This window comes from Perognathus longimembris, chromosome 23 (assembly GCF_023159225.1).
Source record: "Perognathus longimembris pacificus isolate PPM17 chromosome 23, ASM2315922v1, whole genome shotgun sequence".
NCBI classification, from domain to species: domain Eukaryota; kingdom Metazoa; phylum Chordata; class Mammalia; order Rodentia; family Heteromyidae; genus Perognathus; species Perognathus longimembris.
The window spans coordinates 3,152,952-3,177,789 of record NC_063183.1 but is presented as its reverse complement, the minus strand read 5'-3'; the positions used below and the strand labels follow the sequence as shown (position 1 = coordinate 3,177,789).

Genomic DNA, 24,838 nt, shown 5'->3' with positions numbered 1-24,838 from the left:
GCGCCAGTGGCTCACCCTAGAGTCTCAGGAGGCTGAAATCTGAAGATTATGGTTCGAAGCTAGCCCAGGCATCAAAGTCCATGAGACGCTTATCTCCAATGAACCACCAGAAAACTGGAAGTGGAGCTGTGGCTCAAGTGGTAGAGTGTTAGCCTTGAGCTGAACTGCTCAGGGGCCCAGGCCCAGAGTTCAAGCCCCACAACCCACCAAAAAAAAATGTGGTAGAGTGCTAGCCTTGAGCAAAAGAGCTCAGAGTCAGTGCCTAAGTCCTGAATTCAAGCCCAATGACCGGAAAAAAAAAAAAAAAGTAGAAATGTGGTTGATATACCACCCCAGACAATTCCCAGGTCCTGGGGTCCCAAGGGTGCGTGGTCCTTATGTGACCTAAAGCTCCCGCCAATCAGAAAATGACATAGCCATAGATCTTTGCATAGGTTCTTCCTCAGTATCCCACAACCGCATAGAGCCAGGCCTCTGTGTTCTGGATGTTTTAGGTTGAGATAAGAATTTGAAAGCTGGGCACTAGTGGGCACCAGTGCCTCACACTTGTAATCCTAGCTACTCAGGAAGCTGAGATCTGAAGATCACAGTTCAAAGCCAGCTCAGGCAGGAAAATCCCTAAGACTCTTATCTCCAATTAAATATTTTTTTTAAAAGCCAGAGTAGAGCTGTGGTTCAAGTGCATGGCCTTGAGCATAAAAGCTCAGTGACAGTGCCCAGTCCTTGAGTTCAAGCCCCAAGCCCAGCACACAAAACAAACAAACAAAAAAACACAGTTGAGAAGCTGTAGGTACAGCTGGTTCTCAGGCAGCCTGGGGCATCCCTGGGAGAGGGGCTGGGCAGGGGGCTGGCCTGGCTATCTCCCATAAGGATGGCCGGAGAGCTGTGCTCCAAACATAGAATCCACCATTGTGTTTTCTTTTTCTTTTTTTTTTTTTTTTTTTTTTTTTGCCAGTCCTGGGGCTTGAACTCAGGGCCTGGGCACTGTCCCTGGTTTCTTTTTTGCTCAAGGCCAGCACTCTGCCACTTGAGCCACAGTGCCACTTCTGGCTTTTTCTATATATGTGGTGCTGAAGAATCAAACCCAGGGCTTCATGTATACGAGGCAAGCTCTCTACCACTAGGCCATATTCCCAGCCCCATGCCCACTCTTTTGTGTGATGTTTAAATCCCTTACTGTGAGCACACCAGGGCTACTTCCTGGGACTTTGGATACATTCATGCTCTTAGGAAGGCCTACATCGTTTATTGTTTTTATGTCATCTCCCCTCTGACCACCAACGTCCACCACACAGCTACAATCAGCGAAAACCCATGTAAGAGGCCAGGTTTTAGGGGTCCTTCCATTTGTTCAACCAATGAATAATTTTCGTGCTTTGCTGGAGCAAAAATCACACACACACACACTTCCCTGATAACAGTATTTAATTTCCTCTGATAACAGTATTTCATTTCCTCTCAAGCCACTCCAGGACCCCATCCTGAGTCTGCAAACCACACTTCCTAGGTCTGGGGATTAGTGCAGGACATAGGCCTGACCAATAGACTGTTCCATTCCCAGTGATGCTCTTCTTTTGGAATCTTTGGACTAAGGAAGCTTTTTCCCGCCGGTTGACAGCATGGAGGATGTAAGCCTAAAGCTATGATGGCCATTTGCTACCACCAGGGAAGAAAACTTCAGAGAAAAAGGCCAAAAGCAAAGAGAGCTGAGCTGAGACCAGAGCTGAGACAATTCAGACCCAATCACATCATTCGGTACTCTGGATCCAGCAGTTCCTGAAGATGAATACTTGTACACTTCTTCATGATGGGAGCCCATGAGATCCCTCTTCATACTTCAGCCCATTCCAGCTAGATTTTTCAGTCACTTGACAAGCAAAGGATGACGTGGGCAGACTGACAGATCTGAGATCTAGTGAGCGACGCGTGAACGCCTGCCCTTCGCGCTGGTTTTTTTCTCTCCATGGCCCTCCAGAGAGTTTAATTGAGAAGTCAGAGAGTATTTTTGAGGGGACCTGGCCACCATGGGGTTGTAGATGGACCCCAAGCAGATCCGGGTCAGCACCCAGGACAAGGCCCATAGGTCACTTCAGGATCCGGATGCTCATCTTTTGTTCAATGTTCATTTTCTCCAAAGACTGGGGAGAGATGGATGTGGCTGACACAGGAGGCTAGGTTCTCAATCCTCTAACCTTCCAACCTCTTTCCCAGGGCCCTGACTACTCTCCAGAGCTCCAAAAGCCCCTGGGGACAACTACTTTTCTGCCTCTTCCTTCCTTCCCTCCCTCCCTCCCTTCCCTTCCTCCTTCCCTTCTTTCCTTCTTCCCCCAAGGACCTGGGCACTGTGCCTGAGCTCCTTTTTGCTCAAGGCTAGCACTCTACCACTTGATCCACAGCTCCACTTCTGGCTTTTTGATCATTCATTGGAAATAATAGCCTGCCCAGGCTGGCTTTGAACTGTGATCCTCAGATCTCAGCCTCCTGAGTAGCTAGGATTACAGGCATGAGCCACTGGCCTCAGCTGCCCTCTCTTTGCATTTACCTCCCTGTCCATCAGTCCCAAAGACACCTGCTGTTAACTTGCCATTCCCCGGGGATATTCCAACCTTGGTGAACTCCAGGAAGGACACAGCCCCATCCCCATCCTCATCGGCCTCCTGCACCGTGCGGTCTGTGATGCTCTCCAGTTGTTCCTCTGTCACCTGGACCCCAACCATCAGCCGGAGAACCTGGGAGGTGAAAGAAGAGACAGCTGTAAGCCAAGCAGGATCATGAGTTCGAAACCTGCCTAAGCAAAGGTAATGATACCCTATCTCAAAAATTAAATGGAGGCTGGGAGTCATGACTCAAATAATAGAGCAGCACTAGGTTCAATCCCCAGTACCATAAAAGGTAATGAGGGAGATACCACAAAGATAAGTGAGAAAAGCTACTCTCTTAAGACAGGGTGCCAGTGGTTCACACCTGTCATCCTAGCTACTCAAGAGACTGAGATCCAAGGATGCTGGTTCAAAGCCAGCCTAGGCGAGAAAGTCCGAGAAACTTTTATCTCTAACCAGCAAAAAGCTGAAAATAGAGCTGTGGCTCAAGTAGTAAAGTGCCAATCTTGAGGGGAAAAAAAAGCCAAGGCAAAAATGCAAACTGAGTTCAAACCTCAGGATAGGCTTACATACACACACACACACACACACACCTCTCCCCTCCCATCCTTCAAGCCTTTCCTGTAGCTATTAGCAAGTTTATGGCACTCTGTAGCAGGTTTCCACCCTGTCTCACTCACCTCCTGTCTAATTCCCAGCTTCTGCACCAATCCAACCTCCCTTGAACCCCTTACTGAATGACTCAAAACAGCAACTCACAACTTGGCCTCCATGCATCCTCCCTCTCCCAGACCTGAAACCCAAGGACCCACCCCTCTTCCTCTCATCTCCTCTTGGTCTCAGCTGACACCACTGGCCCCTGGGGGATAGCCCCACTGGAGGTCAGATCACACCTTCTCCTGGGCAGAACTCCTGACCTCTTCCCCCTCCCCCACCCAAGAGTACTGGGTCTGACTGACGCCATCTTGGCATCATGATAGATGATGAGAACTTTCTGAAAACTCTAGAGGTGAAATTTACTTCCTCCCCCCAACCCCCACGTGATAGGCACCTGAACTACCTGAACTCCTAGATGAGGTGGGGACTGAACAACAAGTTCCCAGACCTACCAGACCTGTACCATGAACTCGGGAGTTTGAACTCTCCAGCTCCCTACCCCCTCACCATGACCCTACTTAGGCCTCTTGGACCTCTGCCACCATTGCACCCTGCCTTGTGTCTCCTGACTCTCTGCCATGTCCCTCTTCAACTCTCCATTAGAGTTGATCTGTTTGTTTTTTTTCCTGGCCAGTTCTGGGACTTGAACTCAGGGCCTGGGCACTCAAGCAATGGAGCAGCACTAGGTTCAATCCATAAAAGGGAATGAGAGAGACACCACAAAGAATAAGTGAAAAAGCTACTCTCTCAAGATAGAGCACCAGTGGCTCTGTCCCTGAGCTTCTTTTTACTTGAGCCACAGCACCCCTTCTGGCCTTTTCTGGGTGTGTGGTGCTGAGGAATCAAACCTAGGGCTTCATGCATGCTAGGCAAGCACTCTACCACTAAGCCACATTCCCAGGCCCCGATTTGGTTTGTTGAGGCTGTTTTACTGCTCTTTCTTTTCTCTCCTACCCTCCTGGCTCAGTTTCCTAACCGTATTAAGTGCATTCAAGGGTGGCAGTCCTTGGGATATGAGTCAGCTCCCAGTGGGGGGCTTTCTTATAAAGACTCCCCATTGGACCCCTCAAAAGTGGCTTCTCTGTATCTCCTGATTGCATTCCCATACAACACTCCTAACCCCATTTCCACTGACACCCTCCCAACTCCCAGCAAACCCACACTAGACCACACCCTTGGTTCATTCTGCGGACCTTCCCCTCCACCAAGCCCAGCCCACCCATACAGCACTCCTTCAAAGCCCACTCTCCAGGCAACCCGCCCCCCAACCTGTAGCATCTCCTGCCTGGAGATCTTCCCATCTCCATCCAAGTCGTAGAGCTGGAAGGCAACTGGAAAGAGAATAGAACAGAGATGAGTCTCCTCTGCCTCTCTCCACTGGAGTGGAGAGATGCCGGGCTGGGCAGGTGGCCACACACACAAACTCACATCGAAGTTTGTTCATCCGGCTGTTGAGGGGCTCGGGTTGCTTGGGATCTCGGGTTCCTGGGTCCTCATTCTCTATAGGGCGAAAATGAGCGAGGACCCTGACAAAGCCTGGGAAGTCCATGCGCTGGCTCCTGCAGGACAGGTGGAGGGAGACCATGGTCCCTGCCTCTGTCCCTTCTGTCCCTCTCTAACCTCCCCCCACCCCACACTCCCACCCCCCCATCATCCAGGAGGGGTGGAGGGAGACAGTGCTCACACTTTTTCTGTCCCTTCTGTCCCTCTCTCCCCCCCCCACACTCCCGTCTCCCCACCCCTGGTGGGGGTCTCACCCATGGGGGAAGAAGCTGTCGATGATGCGATCCCCCAGGGGGTTCACCGCCAGCGCCCCAATTTGCTGGAGATCCATGCGGCTGTAAAGACCAAGTTGGAAAGGGGTCTGGCAAGGGCCTCCAAGAGGGAGGGGTCACGCTGGGGAGACCAATGGGAGGCCCAGCGGCTCCCCCTCACCTCAGGTAGCCCTTCTTGTTCCTGTCCAGGGCTCGAAACCGGTGGTAGAGACGGAGCAGGCTGGCCTGAGAGACTGCAGGAGGGAATGAGACACGCGACACCCCCCACCCCCGTGGAGAAGGCGCGCATCCCCAGGTTGTGGGGGGTCCTCCGTGCCTCCCCCTGCAGGGACGCTTCTAATGGGGCTGGGATAAGCTTCGGGGAAATCTAAACTTGAGACCCAGATGGTTCCGAAAGCCCCCCACCCCAGAAAGCCAGAGGACCAAAGAGTACCCCGTGACCGCCAAACACCCCCGGAAACCAGATCCTCCCTGTACTAGGACTCCAGGACCTGTGATTTCATGCCACCCCACGTGGGACCCTGCGATCCATCGCAGACACCCCGGAGGGGGTCCAGCCCTGGCGGGGCGCAGATCGGGACGCGCAGAGCCATCCATCCGGCCAGCGCGCGCTCCCGGGTCCCCACGCTGCGCCCCGCCGCCTCCGGTCCCCAGCCCTGCAGACTCACAGCCAGTGTCCCGCCGGATGTCGTCCACGTCGGGGATGAGGGCGACGTGGGAGCTGTGCGCGCCCATGACGGAGCCGGGGCCCTGCACTCTGCGCCCTGCGCCCTGCGCCTAGCGCTCTGCGCCCCGCGCCCGGCCGGGGACCCAGGCGCGGCCACCCCGTGACCTCGGGACCGAAGGCCGCCGGCCGGCCTGGCGCGCAGCCAGGCTGCAGAACCCCGGCGTTCCGCGCCTCCCACCTGCGACCCGGCCCGGAGCGAACAATGCCCGGGGCAGCGGGCCACCGCGGGGCGAACAACGGGCTGTTTCAGCCAGAGATTGAGGCTGGCAGGGGAGGGGCTGGGCGGGGCCCGCCACCTCCTCCTCCTCCCAACTCCTCCTCCTGGGCCCCATATCGCCCAGTCCTGCTGGGAAAGGGAGACATTTGTCCCCAGCCGCCCTGCCAAGCCCTCCTCTGGGTACAGGACGGGGCGGGGCGGGGGGCGCCAGGAGAGGCGCCTTCGGGAGGGGATCCCTTCGCGGAAAGAGCTGACTAGATTTGGCGACTGGCGCTGGAATCCATTTACACTGAGTCAGTCCACTTGATTTCACCTGTTTGTTGATTGATGGATCTGCATATTTCCCTTATGTAACTGAGCCAAGGCTTAAAATCCAGACTAATCCAAAATCCAGACTCCTAGTTTCTCCTGAAAAAAAAAAAAAAAAAAGTGTTTTGCCAGGCACCCGTGGCTCACACCTGTCACCATGGCTTAGGAGGCTGAGATCTGAGGATCATAGTTTGAAGCCAGCCCAGGCAGGAAGAGGCTGTAAGACGGGCTCTCTCCAATTAACAACAAAAAGCCAGAAATAGAGCTGTGGGTCAAGTGACAGAGTACCAATTTTAAGTGATAAAAGCTCAGGGACAGTATCCAGGCCCTAAATTCAAACTCAGGGCTGGATAGAACATGCACACACACACAGAAAAGGAAGGAAGGGTAATAAAGGAAAACAGTATCTAAAAGATACTGGGGAGGGAGGGATAATGAAAAGTAAAGACCAGGAAACTTAGTTGGACAGCACAGGTGTCTAATTTTCAAACTATTCCCCCTTCCCCCATCATCACACATATGCACAAATAAGCAGTACAGCATTAGCCTTGACTCAAAAGAAGCTCAAGGTTGGGAGCCAATGGCTCATGCCTGTAATGCTAGCTACTCAAGAGGCTGAGATCTGAGGATCACAGTTCAAAGCCAGGTCAGGCAGAAAAGTCCATGAGACTCTTACCTCCAATTAATCACAGAAGAAGCCAGAAGTGGTGCTGTGGCTCAAGTGGCAGAGTGCTAGCCTTGAGCAAAAAACTCAGGGATAGTTCCCAAGCCCTGAGTTCAAGACCCAGGGACAGTTTAAAAATAAAAGCTCCAGAACACTCTCTCTCTCTCTCTCTCTCTCTCTCTCTCTCTCTCTCTCTCTCTCTCACACACACACACACACACACACACACACACACACACACACACACACACACCAGAGGGAGTGTAACCAGCTCATTACAGGGGACAAGTTCACATCTGCCCAAGAGAAGAGGGACCTAGAGACACCGTCCATTCTCTAACTCATGGCAGTGGTTTCCTTCAGAGAGGCCTTGAAAATATTGATCTGCGAGATGCTTGCTTCTCTTTCAGATACCCCAAGGCTTAAGCAGCTAGCATACTCACAGCTTGATTCCTGTCAGGCACCCGAGAGGAATTAAAGCATGTGGGAAATCCATCCTCCTTGCTGACACCCTGCCGTTACCCCCTGCGGAGCCCGCAGGAGGGGCCCCAGGCAAGCTGCTTAATGGCCTCAAGCCCACTCGATCTACTGATACTGGGAAGGTTTCCAGAGTAGAGAACAACGAACAGCCCCAACGAACAGCCCCTACACCAGCCTTCCGAGAGCTCTGTGCTACATCCTGGTCCTCCTCAACACATATGAGAATGGGTTTAAGTCATCACCAGGACCTAGAGGTTAGCTCAATTGGTAGAGCATCTATCCAGTAACTAAGAGGTCCTGGGTTCAGATCTATGGAGAAGGAAATTGCAAGGAGAGGCTTTTAAGGTTGTTTTCCTCCTGAAGTATTTGTTAAAGTACATTCAGGCATTTGTTTGCTTTTTGCCTTTAAACTGCATAGAAGTGGCCAGCCATCTTTGGATGAAGGTTCGGATTAGGAAAATGAGCTTACAACTCATGTTCTTGAATTTGCTAGGCAAGAGTTCTACCACTTGACCCATGTGCCCCAGAACTTTTTTGCTTCATTTTATTTGTTTATTCATTTATTTTCATGCCAGGCCTAAGCTTGAATTCAGAGCTGGGTGCTGTCCTTGAACTTTTTTCTTTCTTTTTTTGCTCAAGGCTAGCATTCTACCATTTGAGCTGCAGCTCCCTTTGTGCTGGCTTCAAACTATGAACCTCAGATCTCAGCCTCCTCAGTAGCTAGCATTACAGGCTGTGCCACCAGCGCCCAGCTAACTTTTTAAAATAGGATCTAGTACTTTGGTCCAGGCTAGTCTCAGTCAAAAATCATCCTACCTCCTTGCCTCCTGAGTAACTGGGATTACCGGTATGTATCACTACACCTGGCTTAATGCTCTTTAAAACAAAACAAACAGGGCTGGGGATATGGCCTAGTGGCAAGAGTGCTCGCCTCGTACACAAGAAGCCCTGGGTTCGATTCCCCAGCACCACATATACAGAAAATGGCCAGAAGCGGCGCTGTGGCTCAAGTGGCAGAGTGCTAGCCTTGAGCAAAAGGAAGCCCGGGACAGTGCTCAGCCCCTGAGTCCAAGTCCAGGACTGGCAAAAAAAACAAACAAACAAACAAAAAAAAAAAACAAGTGCAGGCACGGGCGGCTCACACCTGTCATCCTAGCTATTCAGGAGGCTGAGGTCTGAGGATCATGTTTGAACATGCCTGGGCAGGAAAGTCCATAAGATTCTGATCCCCAATTAACCACAGAAAGCTGGAAGTAGAGCTGTGGATGAAGTGAGAGAGCACTAGCCTTGATCAGAAAAGCTCAGGGACAGTGCCCAGACCCAGAGTTCAAGCCCCAGGACTCTCCCCACCCCCTCTCTCACACACACAACATGTAAGAAAGAATAACTAGGAACGCTATAAAAATAAAAGCAATAAGAACAAGATAGTGCCAACAATTTTAAGTACTTGGGATTAAACACAGGCCCTGGAATTTTCTTGGGCAAGCACCGTATCACCTGAGCCATACTTCCAGCCCTTTTATTTTTAGTTTGTTTTTCAGATAGGTACTGTCGTTTTTCCTAGGCTGGCCCCACACTAGGAGCCTCCTACCTCCACCTCCCGAGTAGCTGGGACTCTAGGGGTGCACCACCACACCCATCTCTCAAGACAAGACAATTACTTTGGAAATTAAATTTCCAACACACATTCAAAGCATAGCTATAGACATCCATCAACACTGAGAAAATCCCCCACCAACCCACCCACCTGTGTGGACAGCTGGGGTCTTCCACTTGCCCTTAGGATAGGGAGGGCGGGACCATCAGACAGGGAGGGGCAATTCCTGAAAGTGGCTTTTTTTTTTTAACCAAAGGGAAAAGTACTCTCACTGGGCAGATTAAACAACAGATGTCTGCCAGAGACAGCCAGTAATAAAATAATAGAGTGGCACTTCCAAGCAGGGGGCATGTGACAGGAAGCAGAAGCTGTGTTGCAAGGAGCAGCACTTAAGCAGGCCACTACTAAAGAACCCAGTGTGCTTCAAGGACACCTTTCCCTGGGGCCTCAATGTCTCCAGGTCGCTGTTTCCAACTTCTGTAAACTGCATGGTATGGGGAGGGGTTCAGGGAGCTTTGCTGAAAGATGAGAAATGTATACCATAGCTACGCACCAGTGGCTCACACCTGTAATCCTAGCTACTCAAGAGACTGAGATCTGAGGATCCTGGCTCAAAGCCAGCCAAGACAGAAAAGTCGCTGAGACTCTTTAACTCCAATTAACCAGCAAAAAGTCAGAGGTACAATGTGGCTCAAGTGGTAGAGCACCAATCTTGATCAAAAAAGCTAAGGGAGGGGGCTGGGAATGTGGCCTAGTGGTAGAGTGCTTGCCTTGCATGCATGAAGCCCTGGCTGCGATTCCTCAGCATCACATATATAGAAAAATCCAGAAGTGGCGCTGTGGCTCAAATGGTAAAGTGTTAGCCTTGAGCAAAAAGAAGCCAGGGACAGTGCCCAGGCCCTGAGTTCAAGCCCCAGGACTGGCCAAAAAAAAAGAAAAAAAAGCTAAGGAACAGCAATAAGGCCTTGAGTTCAAGCCCTAGTACTGGTACCCAAAAAAAAAAAAAAAAAAAAAGAGGAAATATATATCACAATGTTTACAATAACACAAGGAATAAAAGGACACACAGCAAAAGTGCCCTTCATGTCCTAATTCCCAATCCTTGTCCCCTCCAAGAATCCTGGGCTAATGTGGCCCGCGTGGCAGAGGACCTACCTAGCAAGCAGGTGGCCCTTAGTCCCATCCCCACAGCTGCACAGAACAACTTCAAAATCCCAACCCACTTCCTCTTCTGTCTCATTTCCAGGGCTTTGTAAGACACTTGAGCAAGAACAGCCACAAGCAAGAAAAACATGACGAGAGAATCGCCTGCACGGGGGTCTTCTCCAGTAGAAAAAGAAGAAAAAATAGGAAGGAATGGAATAGAAGGATGGATGGATGGATGGGATGGGATGAATGGGATGGGATGGGATGGGATGGATGATGAGTGGATGGGTAGATGGATGGGTGGGTGGGTGGATGGATGGATGGATTGGATGGGTGGAGGATGGATGGATGGGATGTGTGGGTGGATGGATGGATGGGTAGATGGATGGATAGGTAGATGGATGGATGGATGGGATGTGTGTGTGGGTGGGTGGATGGATAGATGGGTAGATGGACGGGTGGGTGGATGGATGGATGGATGGATGGATGAATGGGATGGGATGGACTGGATGGATAGATGGATGGATGGATGGATGGATGGATGGATGGATGGATAAATGGATGGGATGGGTGGGTGGATGAAGATATGGGGAGATGGATGGGAAAAAGGCAGGAGGAATGTAAGAGGCCAGGAAAGAGAAGCAGAATGGTCACCTTCCTCTGGTGGGCTGAGGTGGCCAGTCCCCAACTCAGTTCCTCCTGTCTATTCCTGTCCTGTGAGATTGTGCATTCAGCAGGTAGGAATGGGGAAGGGGACTAGAAATGAGAGCAGGACAGACGCAGCTCCTGAGTCCACAGGCCGGAGAAGATGTTTAACGTGAAGTGTGCTCATTCATTCATGTGTTCAGCCATGAAGGATTGCACACGGGCTCCCACCAGCACCGTCAGGAGCTGGGATGACCGCTCTCTCTGTGAAGTGTCTATTGTGAACAAGAAAGCATACCATTGGTAAGATGATGATGAGAGAGAGGGAGGGACAAGGCAAAGGAGGAGAAGGGAAGCCTTGTGGTGGTTTGTGATGAGGTGACATTGAGTAAAGACTCAGAAAGAGAAGAGGAAGTAAGACAAGCAATTAATTGTCTAAGAGCATTTGAGACAGAAAAAAAAACTATGTGTATACTGCATTGCAAAGGTCCTGAGGTATGTGTACAAAGGTGGGTCTGGAGTGTATTATGAATAGTAAGAACAAGTGGAAAGGAATGAATGAAGGGGTATGTGACCAAAAAAAGATAGGCTCAGGCAGCCCTCATTAGGAGATGAGCTCTGTGGGTCCCTGTGAGGACTGTTGTCTTTATTCTCAGTAAAACAGGAAGTTAGGATTTGAGGAAGAAAAAAAAAAGGAAGGACAGAAAGAAACATGCAAGTAATCATTTTTAGATTGTATTGGCTTCCTGTACCTTCTGTAATAAATCACCACAATCTTCATGGCTGAACTCAAGGCAAATTTATCACCTTGCATGGTCTCACTGGGCAAACTGAGAAGGTATGGGCAGGGAGCTGGAGGGGAGCCTGCTTCTGGGTCTTTCCAGCCTGTAGGTGGCCTACATTCCTTGGCTTGTGGTGCCACCTCCATCTTTACTTCCACTGTCCACGCCATGCATCATCCACCATGCGTCCATTCTCCATCTCCTGGTGTGACTCTGACCACGTGATGTGCCACACAGGAAGTGCTCAGAGCCCCTACCCTCTACAACCTCCGCAGTCCCTTGGGCTGCTGAGAAGCCAGACTCTCAGATCCCTGGGGCCAGGAGACTTCTGAGCAGCCCTTTCCCTGAGTGTCACCCAGCCAAGTCCCCATCCATCAGCTCAGCAGATGCTTTTGCGCCCTCCTCCCACCTCGGCCTAGGCCCGTCCACTGCAGTGCATAGAACGCAGGCTTGGTGCCAGACAACACCAGATGGCACTACGAAGGTCCCTGGGGAGCCCAGAGATGGAGCCCCAGGGGGCCCGGCTCACCCCCCCACCCCCCTCACCCCCGCTCGTCCCAACCAGGGCCCAGCCATCCCTGGGCTTCACAAACCAAAGAGTCCTTCCTTTGTTTGTTGAACTGGTGTGTACTGAATTGTTCATGGTAGATTTTCCGTACATGCACATCGTGTCCATCACATTCCTATTGCTCTTTCCTTCCTCCCTTGTCTTTCCCTTTTCTCTTCTTCCTCCATACTCTCAGCTGTTCCTCCTCCTCCTCCTCTTCCTCCTTCCCCCTCCTTCTTGTCTACTCCTCCCCCTCTTCATTCTTCTTGCCACTCCTAATCTCCATACACAAGCCCCTATGCCACCCCAACAGGACTGAATGGGAAACTCAGGTCCCATCCACAGAGCCCTCCCATCAGGCCAGCCCCGAATCAGAGTGCCTGCCTTCCTCAAGGCTGAGCCATTCTACCCTAAACACACCGTCCAGCCAATAGACACAAGCCTGGTGTCATGTTTAACAGCACACTTCTCTCCTCTCAGCTCCGCTGAAGGTCACCAGCTCACATTAGGAGGCAAGGCAAGAGAACCTGTCAGCTGGGAATGGTGGTGTGTGCCTGTAACCCCAGCACTCAGGAAGTAGAAGCTGGAGAGTTGTGAGTTTAAGGCCAGTATGGAATTCTTAATGAGCTCAAGTGCTGCATAGGGAGACACTATCTTAAAAAAAATCAAGGAGGGGCTGATATGGCCTAGTGGCAAGGGTGCTTGCCTTGTATACATGAAGCCATGGGTTCAGTTCCCCAGCACTACATATATAGAAAATGGCCAGAAGTGGTGCTGTGGCTCAAGTGGTAGAGTGCCAGCCTTGAGCAAAAAGAAACCAGGGACAGTGCTCAGGCACTAAGTTCAAGCCCCAGGACTAGCAAAAAAAAAAAAAAAAAAAAAAAAAAAATCAAAGATTCCAGATGCTGGTGCCTCAAGGCCTGTAATCCTAGCTACTCAGGAAGCTGAGATCTGAGAATCACAGTTCAAAGCCAGCCTGGGCAGGAAAGTCAGTGAGACTCTCGTCTCAAGTTAAATAATCAAAAAGCCAGATGTGGAGCTGTGGCTCAAGTGGTAGAGCACTAGCTTTGAGTAGAAGTAGTTCAGGAACAGTGTCCAGGCCCCAAGTCCAAGACCCAGCACGCACGCACGCACGCACACGCACACACACACACACACACACACACACACACACACACACACACACACACACACACCATATTCTTTACACTCAAAATTCTTCCATAGGACTGTATATATGGGAATTCATTGCAGGGGAGCAGAAATGATGGAGAGGTTTTTCCATAAGGCAAAGCTACTAATATTCTCAGTCCTACAGGCGGGGCCATAGCTGGAAAGTGGCTGCAGACTGCAGACAATGTGTAATAAAATGGGCTTTGCTACAAAACTTTTAATTTTCCAAGGGAAGTGGTCCTCATTTCCAGGACAATGGGCGGTGCTGTAGCAGGAAATTAAATTCCTAAGTCAACATGTAGTCTTAAAAAACAAGTATGGGGGGCTGGGAATATGGCCTAGTGGCAAGAGTGCTTGCCTTGTATACATGAAGCCCTGGGTTCGATTCCTCAGCACCACATATATAGGAAAGGCCAGAAGTGGCACTGTAGCTCAAATGGCAGAGTGCTAACCTTGAGCAAAAAGAAGCCAGGGACAGTGCTCAGGCCCTGAGTTCAAGCCCCAAGACTAGCAAAAAACCAAACCAAACAAAAAACAAGTACAATCTGGGCACTGGTAGCTCACGTCTATCATCCTAGCTACTCAGGAGGCTGAGATCTGAGGATCACAGTTCAAAGCAGCCAGAGCAAGAAAGTCTTATCCCCCATTAACTATCAAAAAGCCGAAAGTGGAGCTGTGGCTCAGGTAGTACTAGTCTTGAGTGAAAGCCGCTCAGGGACAGCACTCAGATGCTGAGTTCAAGCCCCAGGACTTTCAGAAAGAAAAAAAAAAAGTACAATCAAAATTGCCCATTGGGGCAGAAGGAGGCACGCTCTGGCGGTGCAAGCTAATCCTGAGCCTGCCACCATGGGGTTCCAGCTGTCTGATTAATAAGGCAGAGGCCTGCTATCCTAGCCTAGTTCCTCCACCAGCCCCTAGTTTGCAACCATTGTTGAATATCAAACTATTTCTTCCTTTCCTACCTGACTCTGCAGCTTAGTCAAACTCTTCCTGATTATGTGTATGTGAGAAGTGAGGGGAGGGGGTGAGGCTACTGGGCTTGAGTTCAGGACCTGAGCACTGTCCCTGAGCTTTTCTGCTCAAGGTTAGCACTCTACTGCTTGAACTACATCATCACTTCAAGCTTTTTTGGTAATTTATTGGAGATAAGAATCACAGATTTGGGGGCTGGGAATATGGCCTAGTGGCAAGAGTGCTTGCCTCGTATACATGAGGCCCTGGGTTCGATTCCCCAGCACCACATATACAGAAAATGGCCAGAAGTGGCGCTGTGGCTCAAGTGGCAGAGTGCTAGCCTTGAGCAAAAAAGAAGCCAGGGACAGTGCTCAGGCCCTGAGTTCACAGCCTAGAACTAGCCAAAAAAAAAAAAAAAAAAAAAAAAAAGAATCACAGATTTTCCTGCTCGAGCTGGCATTGAACTGTGATCCTTCGATCTCAGCCTCCTGAGTAGCTAGGATGCAGGCATGCGCCATGGGTACCCAGCTCTCTTCCTGAATTTTAATGCAGTAAATACTAACAGCCAAAATTGCATCTGGCAGCGGGAGAGGTACCAGAGCACCTTAAAGCACAGTTAGTGGTCTGCCGAGTGGTGTGGTTCCCACAGCCAGGTCCCTGAGGAGGAATTGAGGAGAGCTGCCATTGGCTGATTATGAGTGGTTGTGTCCCTTGAAGCCTCCCATTTTGGGTAACATCAATGCCTCTGTAATTCCGTTGATACGTGTCAAATTGTTGAAGTTTAGCAAATTTATGAGCGAGAAGGTGAACATTCAAGTAGAAACCCAGCAAAGTGTTTGTTTGAGTCTAAGATCTGAATCTTCCAATGTGATCTTCAAATCCGACTTCTTTTCTCATTTTATGAAAAGAATTCTGATGTGGAAGTCATAATTTTCATGTATCCAGCCCTCCATCCTAGAACGCAGGGTTCCCATAGAAAGTGTTTTAATATTGTTTTTCCTTCTTGCTGAGCCATAGTTGGATCGAGTATTATTATCTTTTTGCCAGTCCTGGGGCTTGCACTCAACCTGGGCACTGTCCCCAAGCTTTTGTGCTCGACACTGGCCTTCTACCTCATGAGCAACAGCTCCACTTCTGGATTCATTCATCAGTTGTTGGGCTTTTGGGTTGATTTCTGTTGTGAGTAGTACAAAGATAAACATAGATGGGGAGTTATGTCTTATAAATTGACTTACACTTAAAAGAGAGGTAACACGGAAGTATAGAAGGTGCTAAGTTAGGTCTCATTTTAGGCTTTTTCAGGTTTTTTTGGTCATGGGGATTGAACTCAGGGGCCTGAGTGCTGTTCCTGAGCGTTTTCACTCAAAGCTAGGGCTCTACCACCACCTTAGCCACAGCTCCACTCCCAGCTTTTATTTTTTTAATTGGAGATAAGAGTCTTAGGGCTTTTTCCTTCCCAGGCTGGCTTTGAATCACAGTCCTCAGATCTCAGCCCCTTGAGTGACTAGGATTACAGGTGTGAGCCACCAGCACCTGGCTATCTTTTCAGAAAGTTGTCTGCAAGTATTTTATTGACAATTTTTGTACCTATGTTCATCAAGGAAATTATCCTATAATTTTATTTTTCTTCCAAGTTTTTGTAGGGTTTTGGTACCAGGATAATCTTCACTGAATGAGCTCATAGCAATTTCCTTTCTATTTTACAGGATCATTTGAGGAGTACGGCATCAGTCCTCTAAAGGTTTGATAGTTTGGCAGTGAATACAACCAGTCCTGAACCCTGAACTCAATCTCATTGCTTGCTATTGATCTATTTAAGTGAGTTGTAGCCTCTTATTTCAATTTTGATAAGTCAAATGCATTTATTTTTATTTATTTATTTATTTTTGCCAGTCATGAGCCTTGAACTCAGGGCCTGAGCACTGTCCCTGGCTTCTTTTTTGCTCAAGGCTAGCACTCTGCCATTTGAGCCACAGCGCCACTTCTGGCCATTTTCTATATATGTGGTGCTGGGGAATCGAACCCAGGGCTTCATGTATACAAGGCAAGCTCTCTTGCCACTAGGTCATATTCCCAGCCTCAAATGCATTTAGAAATGTATTTATTTCTTCCACATTTTCAAGTTGAATAGTAGTTTTCAAATAATAAGTTTTCAAAATTTTTCCAAATGCTATTCTGGATGTTATAGATACTCACTGTGGTATTTGCTATTTCGTTTCTAATTTATTTTATTACTTTGAGTCTTTTCCCTACCTCTTTTGCTCTTTTGACTAGGAGTTTGTCCATCTTGGTTACAGTTTCAAAAAACTGATTTTGTTTTGCAACCTTTTTTTCATGGCCATTTCATTAATTTATGTTCTAATTCTTATTTCTCTCCCCTATTATATTTGAGTTTGGCTTCTGTGTGTATATAATACATACATATGCATATACACATATATACATATATGTTGTACAGCATCTGGGCTATTTTCATGACTTGGATATGATGAATTGTGCTGTAATTAACATGAGTGTAGAGGTTTATTTATTTATTTATTTATTTTGGCCAGTCCTGGGGCTTTAACTCAGGGCCTGAGCACTGTCCCTGAGCTTCTTTTGCTCAAGGCTAGCACTCTACCCCTTGAGCCACAGCACCACTTCCAGCCTTTCCTGTTTGTGTGGTAGTGAGGAATGGAACCCAGGGCTTCATGCATGCTAGGCAAGCACTGTACCACTAAGCCACACCCTCAGCCCCCAGGTTCAACTTTTATACTCTGACTTACATTCTTTTGGATAGATTCCCAAAGTGGTGTTGTTGGATCCTAGGGTTGTTCTCTTTATATATTGTTTTTGAGGCCTCTCCATAATGACTTCCATGGTGCTTGCTGGTTGCATCCTCACACACAGTGCATTCGAGTTCCTCTCTCCATGCATCGTGGACAGCCTTTGCTGTTTGTGCTCTTGAGGATGGCTACTTTGACTGGAATGAGATAGGATCTCTACATCATTTTTATCTGCATGTCCTTTGCAGCCGGGGATGTTGAGCATTTCTTCGCATATTTATGGACCATTTGCCCATTTATTAATTAGGTTATTGACATTTTTGGAGGTTTAGGGTTATTTTTCTCTCTTTCTATATTCTGGTAATTAGACCCTTTTAAGAAGTGCCACCACAGTACCTAACTTATTAAATGCTAAGCCCTCTGTACAACATCTTCATAATAACAATAAAATTACATTACTTTTTTTTTCCAGTCCTGGGGCTTGAACTCAGGGCTTGGGCACTGTCCCTGAGCTTCTTTGCTCAAGGTTAACTTGAGCCACAGTACCACTTCCAGCTTTTTCTGTTTATGTAGTGCTGAGGAATTGAACCTGGGGCTTTGTGCCTGCCAGGCAAGCACTCTATCACTAAGCCACAGTCTCAGCCCAAAATTACATTTTTTAACTTTTTTTTCCAAGTCCTGGGGCTTGAACTCAGAGCCTGAGCACTGTCCCTGGATTCTTTTTGCTCAAGGCTAGCACTCTACCACTTGAGCCAGAGCACCACTTCTGGCTTTTTCTGTTTATGTGGTGCTGAGGAATCCAACCCAGGACATCAAGCATGCAAGGTGAGCACTCTACCACTAAGCCACATTCCCAGCTCCCAAAATTACATTTTTTTTAAAAAAGATCACCAACAAAGATCTACCAAGTTGCTCTAAAGCTAACCTTAAGTAGATAGATAGATAGATAGATAGATAGATAGATAGATAGATAGATAAATAGATAGATAGATGTATCTCACTATATATAACACTATATACAAACACTAAATAGGCAGAAAAGAAAAACAAAATCATTCACAATAGCACAAAAAATCCCTAGGAATAAAGTTAAAGTGATGAAAGGCATCTATAATGAAAAGTGTAAAGCCCTGAAGGCAGAAGTTCAAGAAGCTATCCAAGAATGGAATGACCTTGCAGACCTATGAATGGGCAGAACTAATATTGCAGAAATGGCTACCAGTGAAGTTCATCTGCACATTCAAGGCCAGGACCACCAAAATCACCTGCCATTGTTCAAAGAAACAGAACAATTCTGAAGTCCACATGGAACTCTAGAAGATCTTGACCCGCAAAAGTGCTCCTGAGAGCACCAGGGGTGCTCCTGAGAACACACTGATCCTGGGAGTGCTAAGGCTGCTCTCAGAGCACCGATCCTGAGAGCACTGAGAGTGCTCCTGAGAGCACCGATCCTGAGAGCACTGAGAATGCTCCTGAGAGCACTGATCCTGAGAATGCTGGGGTGCTCCTGAGAGCACTGAGGCTACCCCTGAGAGCACTGGGGGTGCTCCTGAGAGTGCTGGGGTGCTCCTGAGAGCAGCACCATGGTAACTTCATTACTTTACAGAGCCATGGTAACAAAAATACAAAACCACAAAAACAAAAACATAAAACCATCATAAAAAGATCAACGGAAGACAATAGTTGACATGGACATACGTTGTCACAGTTACAGCCATTTTGTTTTTAACAAAGGAGCCAAAAATATACATTAGGGAAAAAGATCTCCACTTCAACAAATGGCGCTAGACAAATTAGTTATCTACTTGCAGAAAACTAGACCCATATATCCCATCCTGTACAAAAAAAAAAAAAACAGAAAAATAAAAAACAATGCAAAATATAGCAAAGATAGAAATATAAGACATGAAAATTTAAAATTACTTCAGGAAAAAAAAAGGAACTAAACCAGAAGATATACGAATAGGCTGTTATTTTATCAGTGAGATCTAATATGAGAAATAAAAAGGGGCTGGGAATATGGCCTAGTGGCAAGAGTATACATGAAGCTTTGTATACAGGAAGCTCTGGGTTTGATTCCTCAGCACCACATATATAGAAAAGGCCAGAAGTGGCACTGTGGCTCAAGTGGCAGAGTGCTAGCCTTGAGCAAAAAAAAAAAGAAAGAAGCCAGGGACAGTGCTCAGGCCCTGAGTTCAATCAAGCCCCAGGACTGGCAAAAAAAAAATTGAAAAATAGGACTTCATCAAATTAAAAAGGATCTGCAGGCTGGGAGCTGGTGGCTCACACCTGCAATTCCAGCTACTCAGGAGGCTGAGATCTGAGGATCATGTTCAAAGGCAGGAAAGTCTGTGAGACTCTTATCTCCAATTAACCAACAAGCGGTGCTGTGGCTCAAGTGGTAGAATGCTAGACTTGAGCTGAAGAGCTTAGGGACAGCACCCAGGCCCAGAGTTCAAGCCCAATTAAAAAAAAATTAAGCTATTAAATAGAGCTGTGGCTCAAGTAGCTAGCTTTAAACAAAAGCTGAGGCTGAGAATGTGGCTTAGCAGTAAAGTGCTTGCCTAACATGAATGAAGCCCTGGGTTCAATTCCTCAGCACCACTTAAACAGAAAAGCTGGAAGTGGCGCTGTGGCTCAAGTGGTAGAGTGCTAGCCTTGAGCAAAAAGAAGCCAGGGACTGTGCTCAGTCCCTGAGTTCAAGCCCCAGGATTGGCAAAAAAAAAAAAAAAAAAAAATAGCATTTAAACAACAAAAGCAGGGACAGAGCCTTGGCCTTGACTTCAAGACCCAGGACTGGCACAAAAAGCATCTGCATATCAAAGGAAATAATTAGCAGCTTGAAGAAACAACCCATAGAGTGAAAGAAAATATTTGCCAGCTATATACCAGACACACTTCTAATATTTAGAATATAAAAGGAACTGAAGAGCTGGGCACTGCTGGCTCATGCCTGTAATCCTGGTAAGGAAGCTGAGATCTGAGGATCACAGTTCAAAACCAGCCCAGGAAGCAAAGTCCCTGAAACTCTTATCTCCAATAAACTACTCAGAAAAAGCTGGAAGTGGTATTGTGGCTCAAGTGGTTGAGCACTAGTGTTGAGCACAAAAGGCTTAAGGACAGCACCCGGGACCAGCCAACAAGAAAGAAATAAAGTAAAAGCACAAGTAAAACTCCAAAAGAATAAATTCCCCCATTATTAAATAAGCAGTTGAATTGAACCAATAGTTCTCAGAAGAAATACCATTGGCTAATGCATGAAGAACTATTCAACATAGCCATAAGGAAATACAAATCAAAACTACACTGAGATTCTCACTTCAGTCATGGTAATCGTCAGGAGACTAAACAAGAAAGGCCCGTGAGAATGAAGGGGAATTGGACTCACAAGCATTGTTGGTAGGGATGTGAAACTGTACAGCCGCTGGGGGAAATAAGTAAAAAGTTTCCTCAAAAACCTGAAATACCTTGGGTGCCAGTGGCTTATACCCGTAATACCTAAACTACTCAACAGGCGGAGCTCTGAGGATCGCGGTTCAAAGCCAGCCTGGGCACGAAAGGCCATAAGACTCTTATTTCCAATTAACCACATAAAATGCTGGAAGTAGAGCTGTGGCTCAGGTGGTAGAGTGCTTTGAGTGAAAAAGCTCAGGTTCTGAGTTCAAGCTTCATGACCAAAAAAAAAATTTTTTTAAAGCCTAAATTGAGACCTAACTTATTACCTTCTATACTGTTGTGATAGCTCTCTCAAGTGTAAATTGATTTATAAGATATAACTCTGCATCTATGTTTATCTTTGCACTATTCACAGCAGAAATCAGCCAAAATTTCCAACAACTGATGAATGCATCTACAATATATGGCATAGACTTCATGCTCTATTATTCAGCCATCGAGATAAACAAATTATGTTATTTATAGGAAAACTGGATAGAATTGGGAAATCATCAGACAGAATGACCTAAGCCAAGCTCAAAAACCAAATATCACATTTCACTCACGTGAAAAATATACCTAAAATGATGTTGATGATGGTGATGGTGATGATGATGATAACAGGATAAGTGTGTAAAAAATACTGGTGGGGGTCAGCAAGAGAGGGGAAGTGGGAGGGTGAAGAGGACAGAAATACATTGCACCTACACACAGAGGTATATAAGGTAAGTAGCATAATGAAACCCACCAAATACTGACAGTGAGATGAAAAGCAAAGGCGGCTAAGGAGATATAAGAGAGGGGTGAACTTGTTTCATGGAGACTGCAGTGTGCCTGCAGAATTCCCTGCAGTACCTATAGAATTATCACAGTGACACCCTTTTGTACAACTGATGTATGGGGATAAAAACAAGAACAAAGAGAAAAAAGAATTATATTTGATTTTAATGTCTAATATTTTTGGTCCTCAGAAAGGTAAAAAGGGGTTGTAATACTTCTCCATTTTTAAAACAATGTGGGACTAAGCCAAATTTTTTGTGTCCTTTTTGTATTGATCTCATAGTTTGTTATATACTATGTCTCTGACATAGTACAAAATGAGTCCTATGTGAAGAAGGGTAAAACTTACTTTTTGTCTTTTAAAAAATAATTTTATTAAAAAAATAATTTTATTGTTATTATTAAAGTGTTGTGCAGAGGGGCTGTTATTACATAAGTCAGGTAATGAGTGCATTTTTTTTGTACAATGTCACCCCTTCCTTCACTTTCCCCATCCCTCCATCCCTGCCCCAAAATTACACAGGTCATTTTCCACCTGGTGTACACTGAATAGCATGATTGCATTTGTTCACCCTTTCTCCCTCCCTTTCTGCGCCCCCTTTCCCCTTCCCCAGAAGAAAAAAAAATTTAAACCTAAAGCAATAACTGTGTTCCCATTTCCTGGAGTTCGTTTCGATAGTATTTTAAATGTTCAGAGATGTCTCACCTTTGTGTTCCTCCTCTGAGGGTATCCTCCTTTAGTCTGTATGTGAATGCCTGGAGTCCTGTGTAGATAATCATGTCCGGTTGTATTTTAGATCTAGCTTCCACATGAGAGAAAACATGCACTTGTCTTCCTGAGCCTGGCTTACTTCACTTAACATGAGTTGTTCTAGGTGCATACATTTCCCTGCAGATGACATAATTGCATCCTTTCTAATGGATAGGTAAGATTCCGTTGTGTAGAAGCACCACATTGTATTGATCCATTCACCTGCTGGAGGGCATCTGGGAAAATAATGTAGCAATAAACATGGGTGTGCGGGTATCAGTACCATATCCTGACTTGTGATGATCTGGATAGATGCCCAAGAGTGGTGCGGCTGGGTAATAGGGAATTTCTATGTTTAATTTTTTTTGAGGCACCTCCAAACCTTCTTCCAGAGCGTTGTGCTAGTTAACCACATTCCCACCCACAATGCAACAGGGTTCCATCAAGTCAAGACGCTAGATACAACTTGCCATGTGGCCAATGTGCTGGCCAGATCTGACCTCCACATTACAGTTCCACTCTTCGCTGGCAAACCCCTGAGGTGCTTGATTTGGAGACACATTCCATGAAGACCAGGAAGCTGGCTCCGTGGGCAAAGCTCAAGTCCGGGAGAGATGGAGGAGTCGGTGGTGCCCCATCCCTTCCCAGGGCCCGACTGGCTTAGCCTGTGTTTTGACTCGGACCTGCTCTGGCGTACGCAGCGCGCATGCGCACCTCTTCTGCGGCACGCACCAGTTACGTCACGCGCCAGTTACGTCACAAAGGGCCCGTGCGGGGTGACATCACAAAGGGCCCCCGGCTAGGCAGCGCATCCTCAGCCGCAGCAGGAGCAGGAGGTGGGAGCCAGGAGGGATGCGTGGACGGACGGACGGCTGTTGCGCTTCTCCTCGATTTTGCTGGTCATGCGCGTACGATTCACTAGCCTAGACCAAAAGAGCTCAGGGGCAGCCCCCAGGCTCCGAGTTCAAGCCCCAGGTCTGGACCTCACTGAGTGAGCCTACTGCGGAGGGTTTGCGGCTCAGGAGGTGGGCCTGCAAGCTGGCCTGTTCCCAGGGTGGCCAAAAAGCCGAGAATATCCCTGGTGAGAGATCAGAATTAGAGGCCAACGAGGGGAGGATGCCATGCGGTCCGGTGAGCATCGGGAGAGATTTCACTCCTAGGCCCCAGCAGGGAATTCGCCCCAGTGTTGAAAAGGCTGAAGAGGCGCATGTGTCTCTTATGGGCACCCCATCGCAGGGCCGTGATGTTCCCAACTCGCAATGCTCCACCATGGAGGGGCCCCGTGAAAAACCATCTCCCTAGCTTCCCAGACTTCCAGGAGTCAGGGAAAGGGGTAGAGGGGGAGAAGCCCACAGCCAGTCCATCAGCCAGCCCTGCTGCACCAAAACCGGCTGCTTGTGTAGCCCTCAGAAGGAAGCAGCATTGCCCATCCAAGCCTCCCTTGCCACTGCCGGTGCCACTGGGGTCTCAGTGAGCTTGCTTCCTTGCACGAACCTCCAGAAAGACTTGGACATGAGAACACTCAGTCCACTAATGGTAAAATCCGTAGCACGGACAGAAGGCGCAGAGCAGCACAGAGGCAGTGATGTGGCAGTGATCCCAACTCGGCCTCTCCTGTTCCCACACCTGAAGCAGGGACATGGGACTCGCTGCCCCTGTCTCCCTGCACTTGGAAGATTCTAGCTCTTTCCAGCACCACTAATGTGGAAGTGCAAGGGGAAGCCCATCCTGTCAGCACTCATCAAGCCCTGAAGAGGGACTGACACCTAAAATGCACAATTGCCCTTTGGCTCCCCACCAGGCCCTCTTCCTCCCTGTACCCCCTGCTTATGATTTGGGGGTTCCAAATAATGAGAATGAAGACCATCCCTGTGTATCAGGAGCTGCAACCCCTCTCCTATGTTTCTCCCCCAATCTCTTCCCTGCACAAAGGAATCCCGCAGCCCTGGGTGTGTGGAGTCTGCTCCTCCTCTTTCCTTCCCTACCGCTCCTGTAGTTCCACTGAGCCAGGAACTATGTGAATGCTGGCCCCACGACACTGGGCTTGTTAGCACTTGCCCTCAGGGCATCCTCTCTTGGGGACCAGGCATCTTGATATTGTTGACATGGATACCAGTCACCCTCCATGGCTTCAGGACCAGCTTGGCTCAGCCAACTGCTGGGCCAAATTGGTTTTTGTTGATCTTAGGGCTTGAACTTAGGGCCTGGGTGTGGTCCCTGAGCGTTTTTGCTCAAGGCTAGTGCCCTTCCACTTTGAGCCATAGCTCCACTTCTGGTTCTCTGCTGATTCAATGCAGATAAGCAACTCACACTTTCCTGTCCAGTCTGGCTTCAAACTGCAGCCCTCAGAACTCAAGCTTCTGAGTAGCTAGGATTACAGGCATGAGCCACCAGTGCCTGGCTTGGACCGGTGTTTTAAGCCCTAAATCTGGCAAGATGATAAGACTCTTCCTTACAGGTACTGCCAGTTCTACTGCTTATTTCAATATCCTTCTTTTTCCCCAGTTTGCTATTTGAGGGGAGTATAGGAAACAGGACTTCTTGCTGTTCCCCTGATGCTGGGGTGTTTGTTGGCACCTCCCTGACAGAGGGCACAAGGGCACAGTCTAACAAAGCCCCAGATGTGCACTCTCCTGGCCCTCAAAGTCCAACTTCGGAGAATTTTCCCTGCGAGCGCACTTCCCACTTGTGAAATGACATGAGCAAGGTTATTTGAAGCAGCACTGTTTTCTCCAGGAAAACCTGGAGCTCATCCAAGCTTCCATCAGGTTAATGAAACACTGTAAAGATGTTTAAAAAATAAAAAAAAAGAAATTCTACCAATTCATACAGAA

General features: G+C 47.9%; 1 protein-coding gene across 1 annotated transcript; it reads right to left on the bottom strand.

Annotated features, from left to right (window-relative positions):
• Nucleotides 1-1,154: 1,154 nt before the first annotated feature.
• On the bottom strand, nucleotides 1,155-5,997 carry Chp2 (calcineurin like EF-hand protein 2). The gene is made up of 7 exons (XM_048332295.1): nucleotides 5,701-5,997; nucleotides 5,193-5,265; nucleotides 5,015-5,095; nucleotides 4,686-4,816; nucleotides 4,527-4,588; nucleotides 2,607-2,729; nucleotides 1,155-2,138 (listed from the first exon to the last, which is right to left on the bottom strand). Exons 1-7 carry the CDS (start codon nucleotides 5,765-5,767, stop codon nucleotides 2,085-2,087), a joined length of 591 nt encoding a protein of 196 aa, XP_048188252.1. The 5' UTR covers nucleotides 5,768-5,997; the 3' UTR covers nucleotides 1,155-2,084.
• Nucleotides 5,998-24,838: the final 18,841 nt, after the last annotated feature.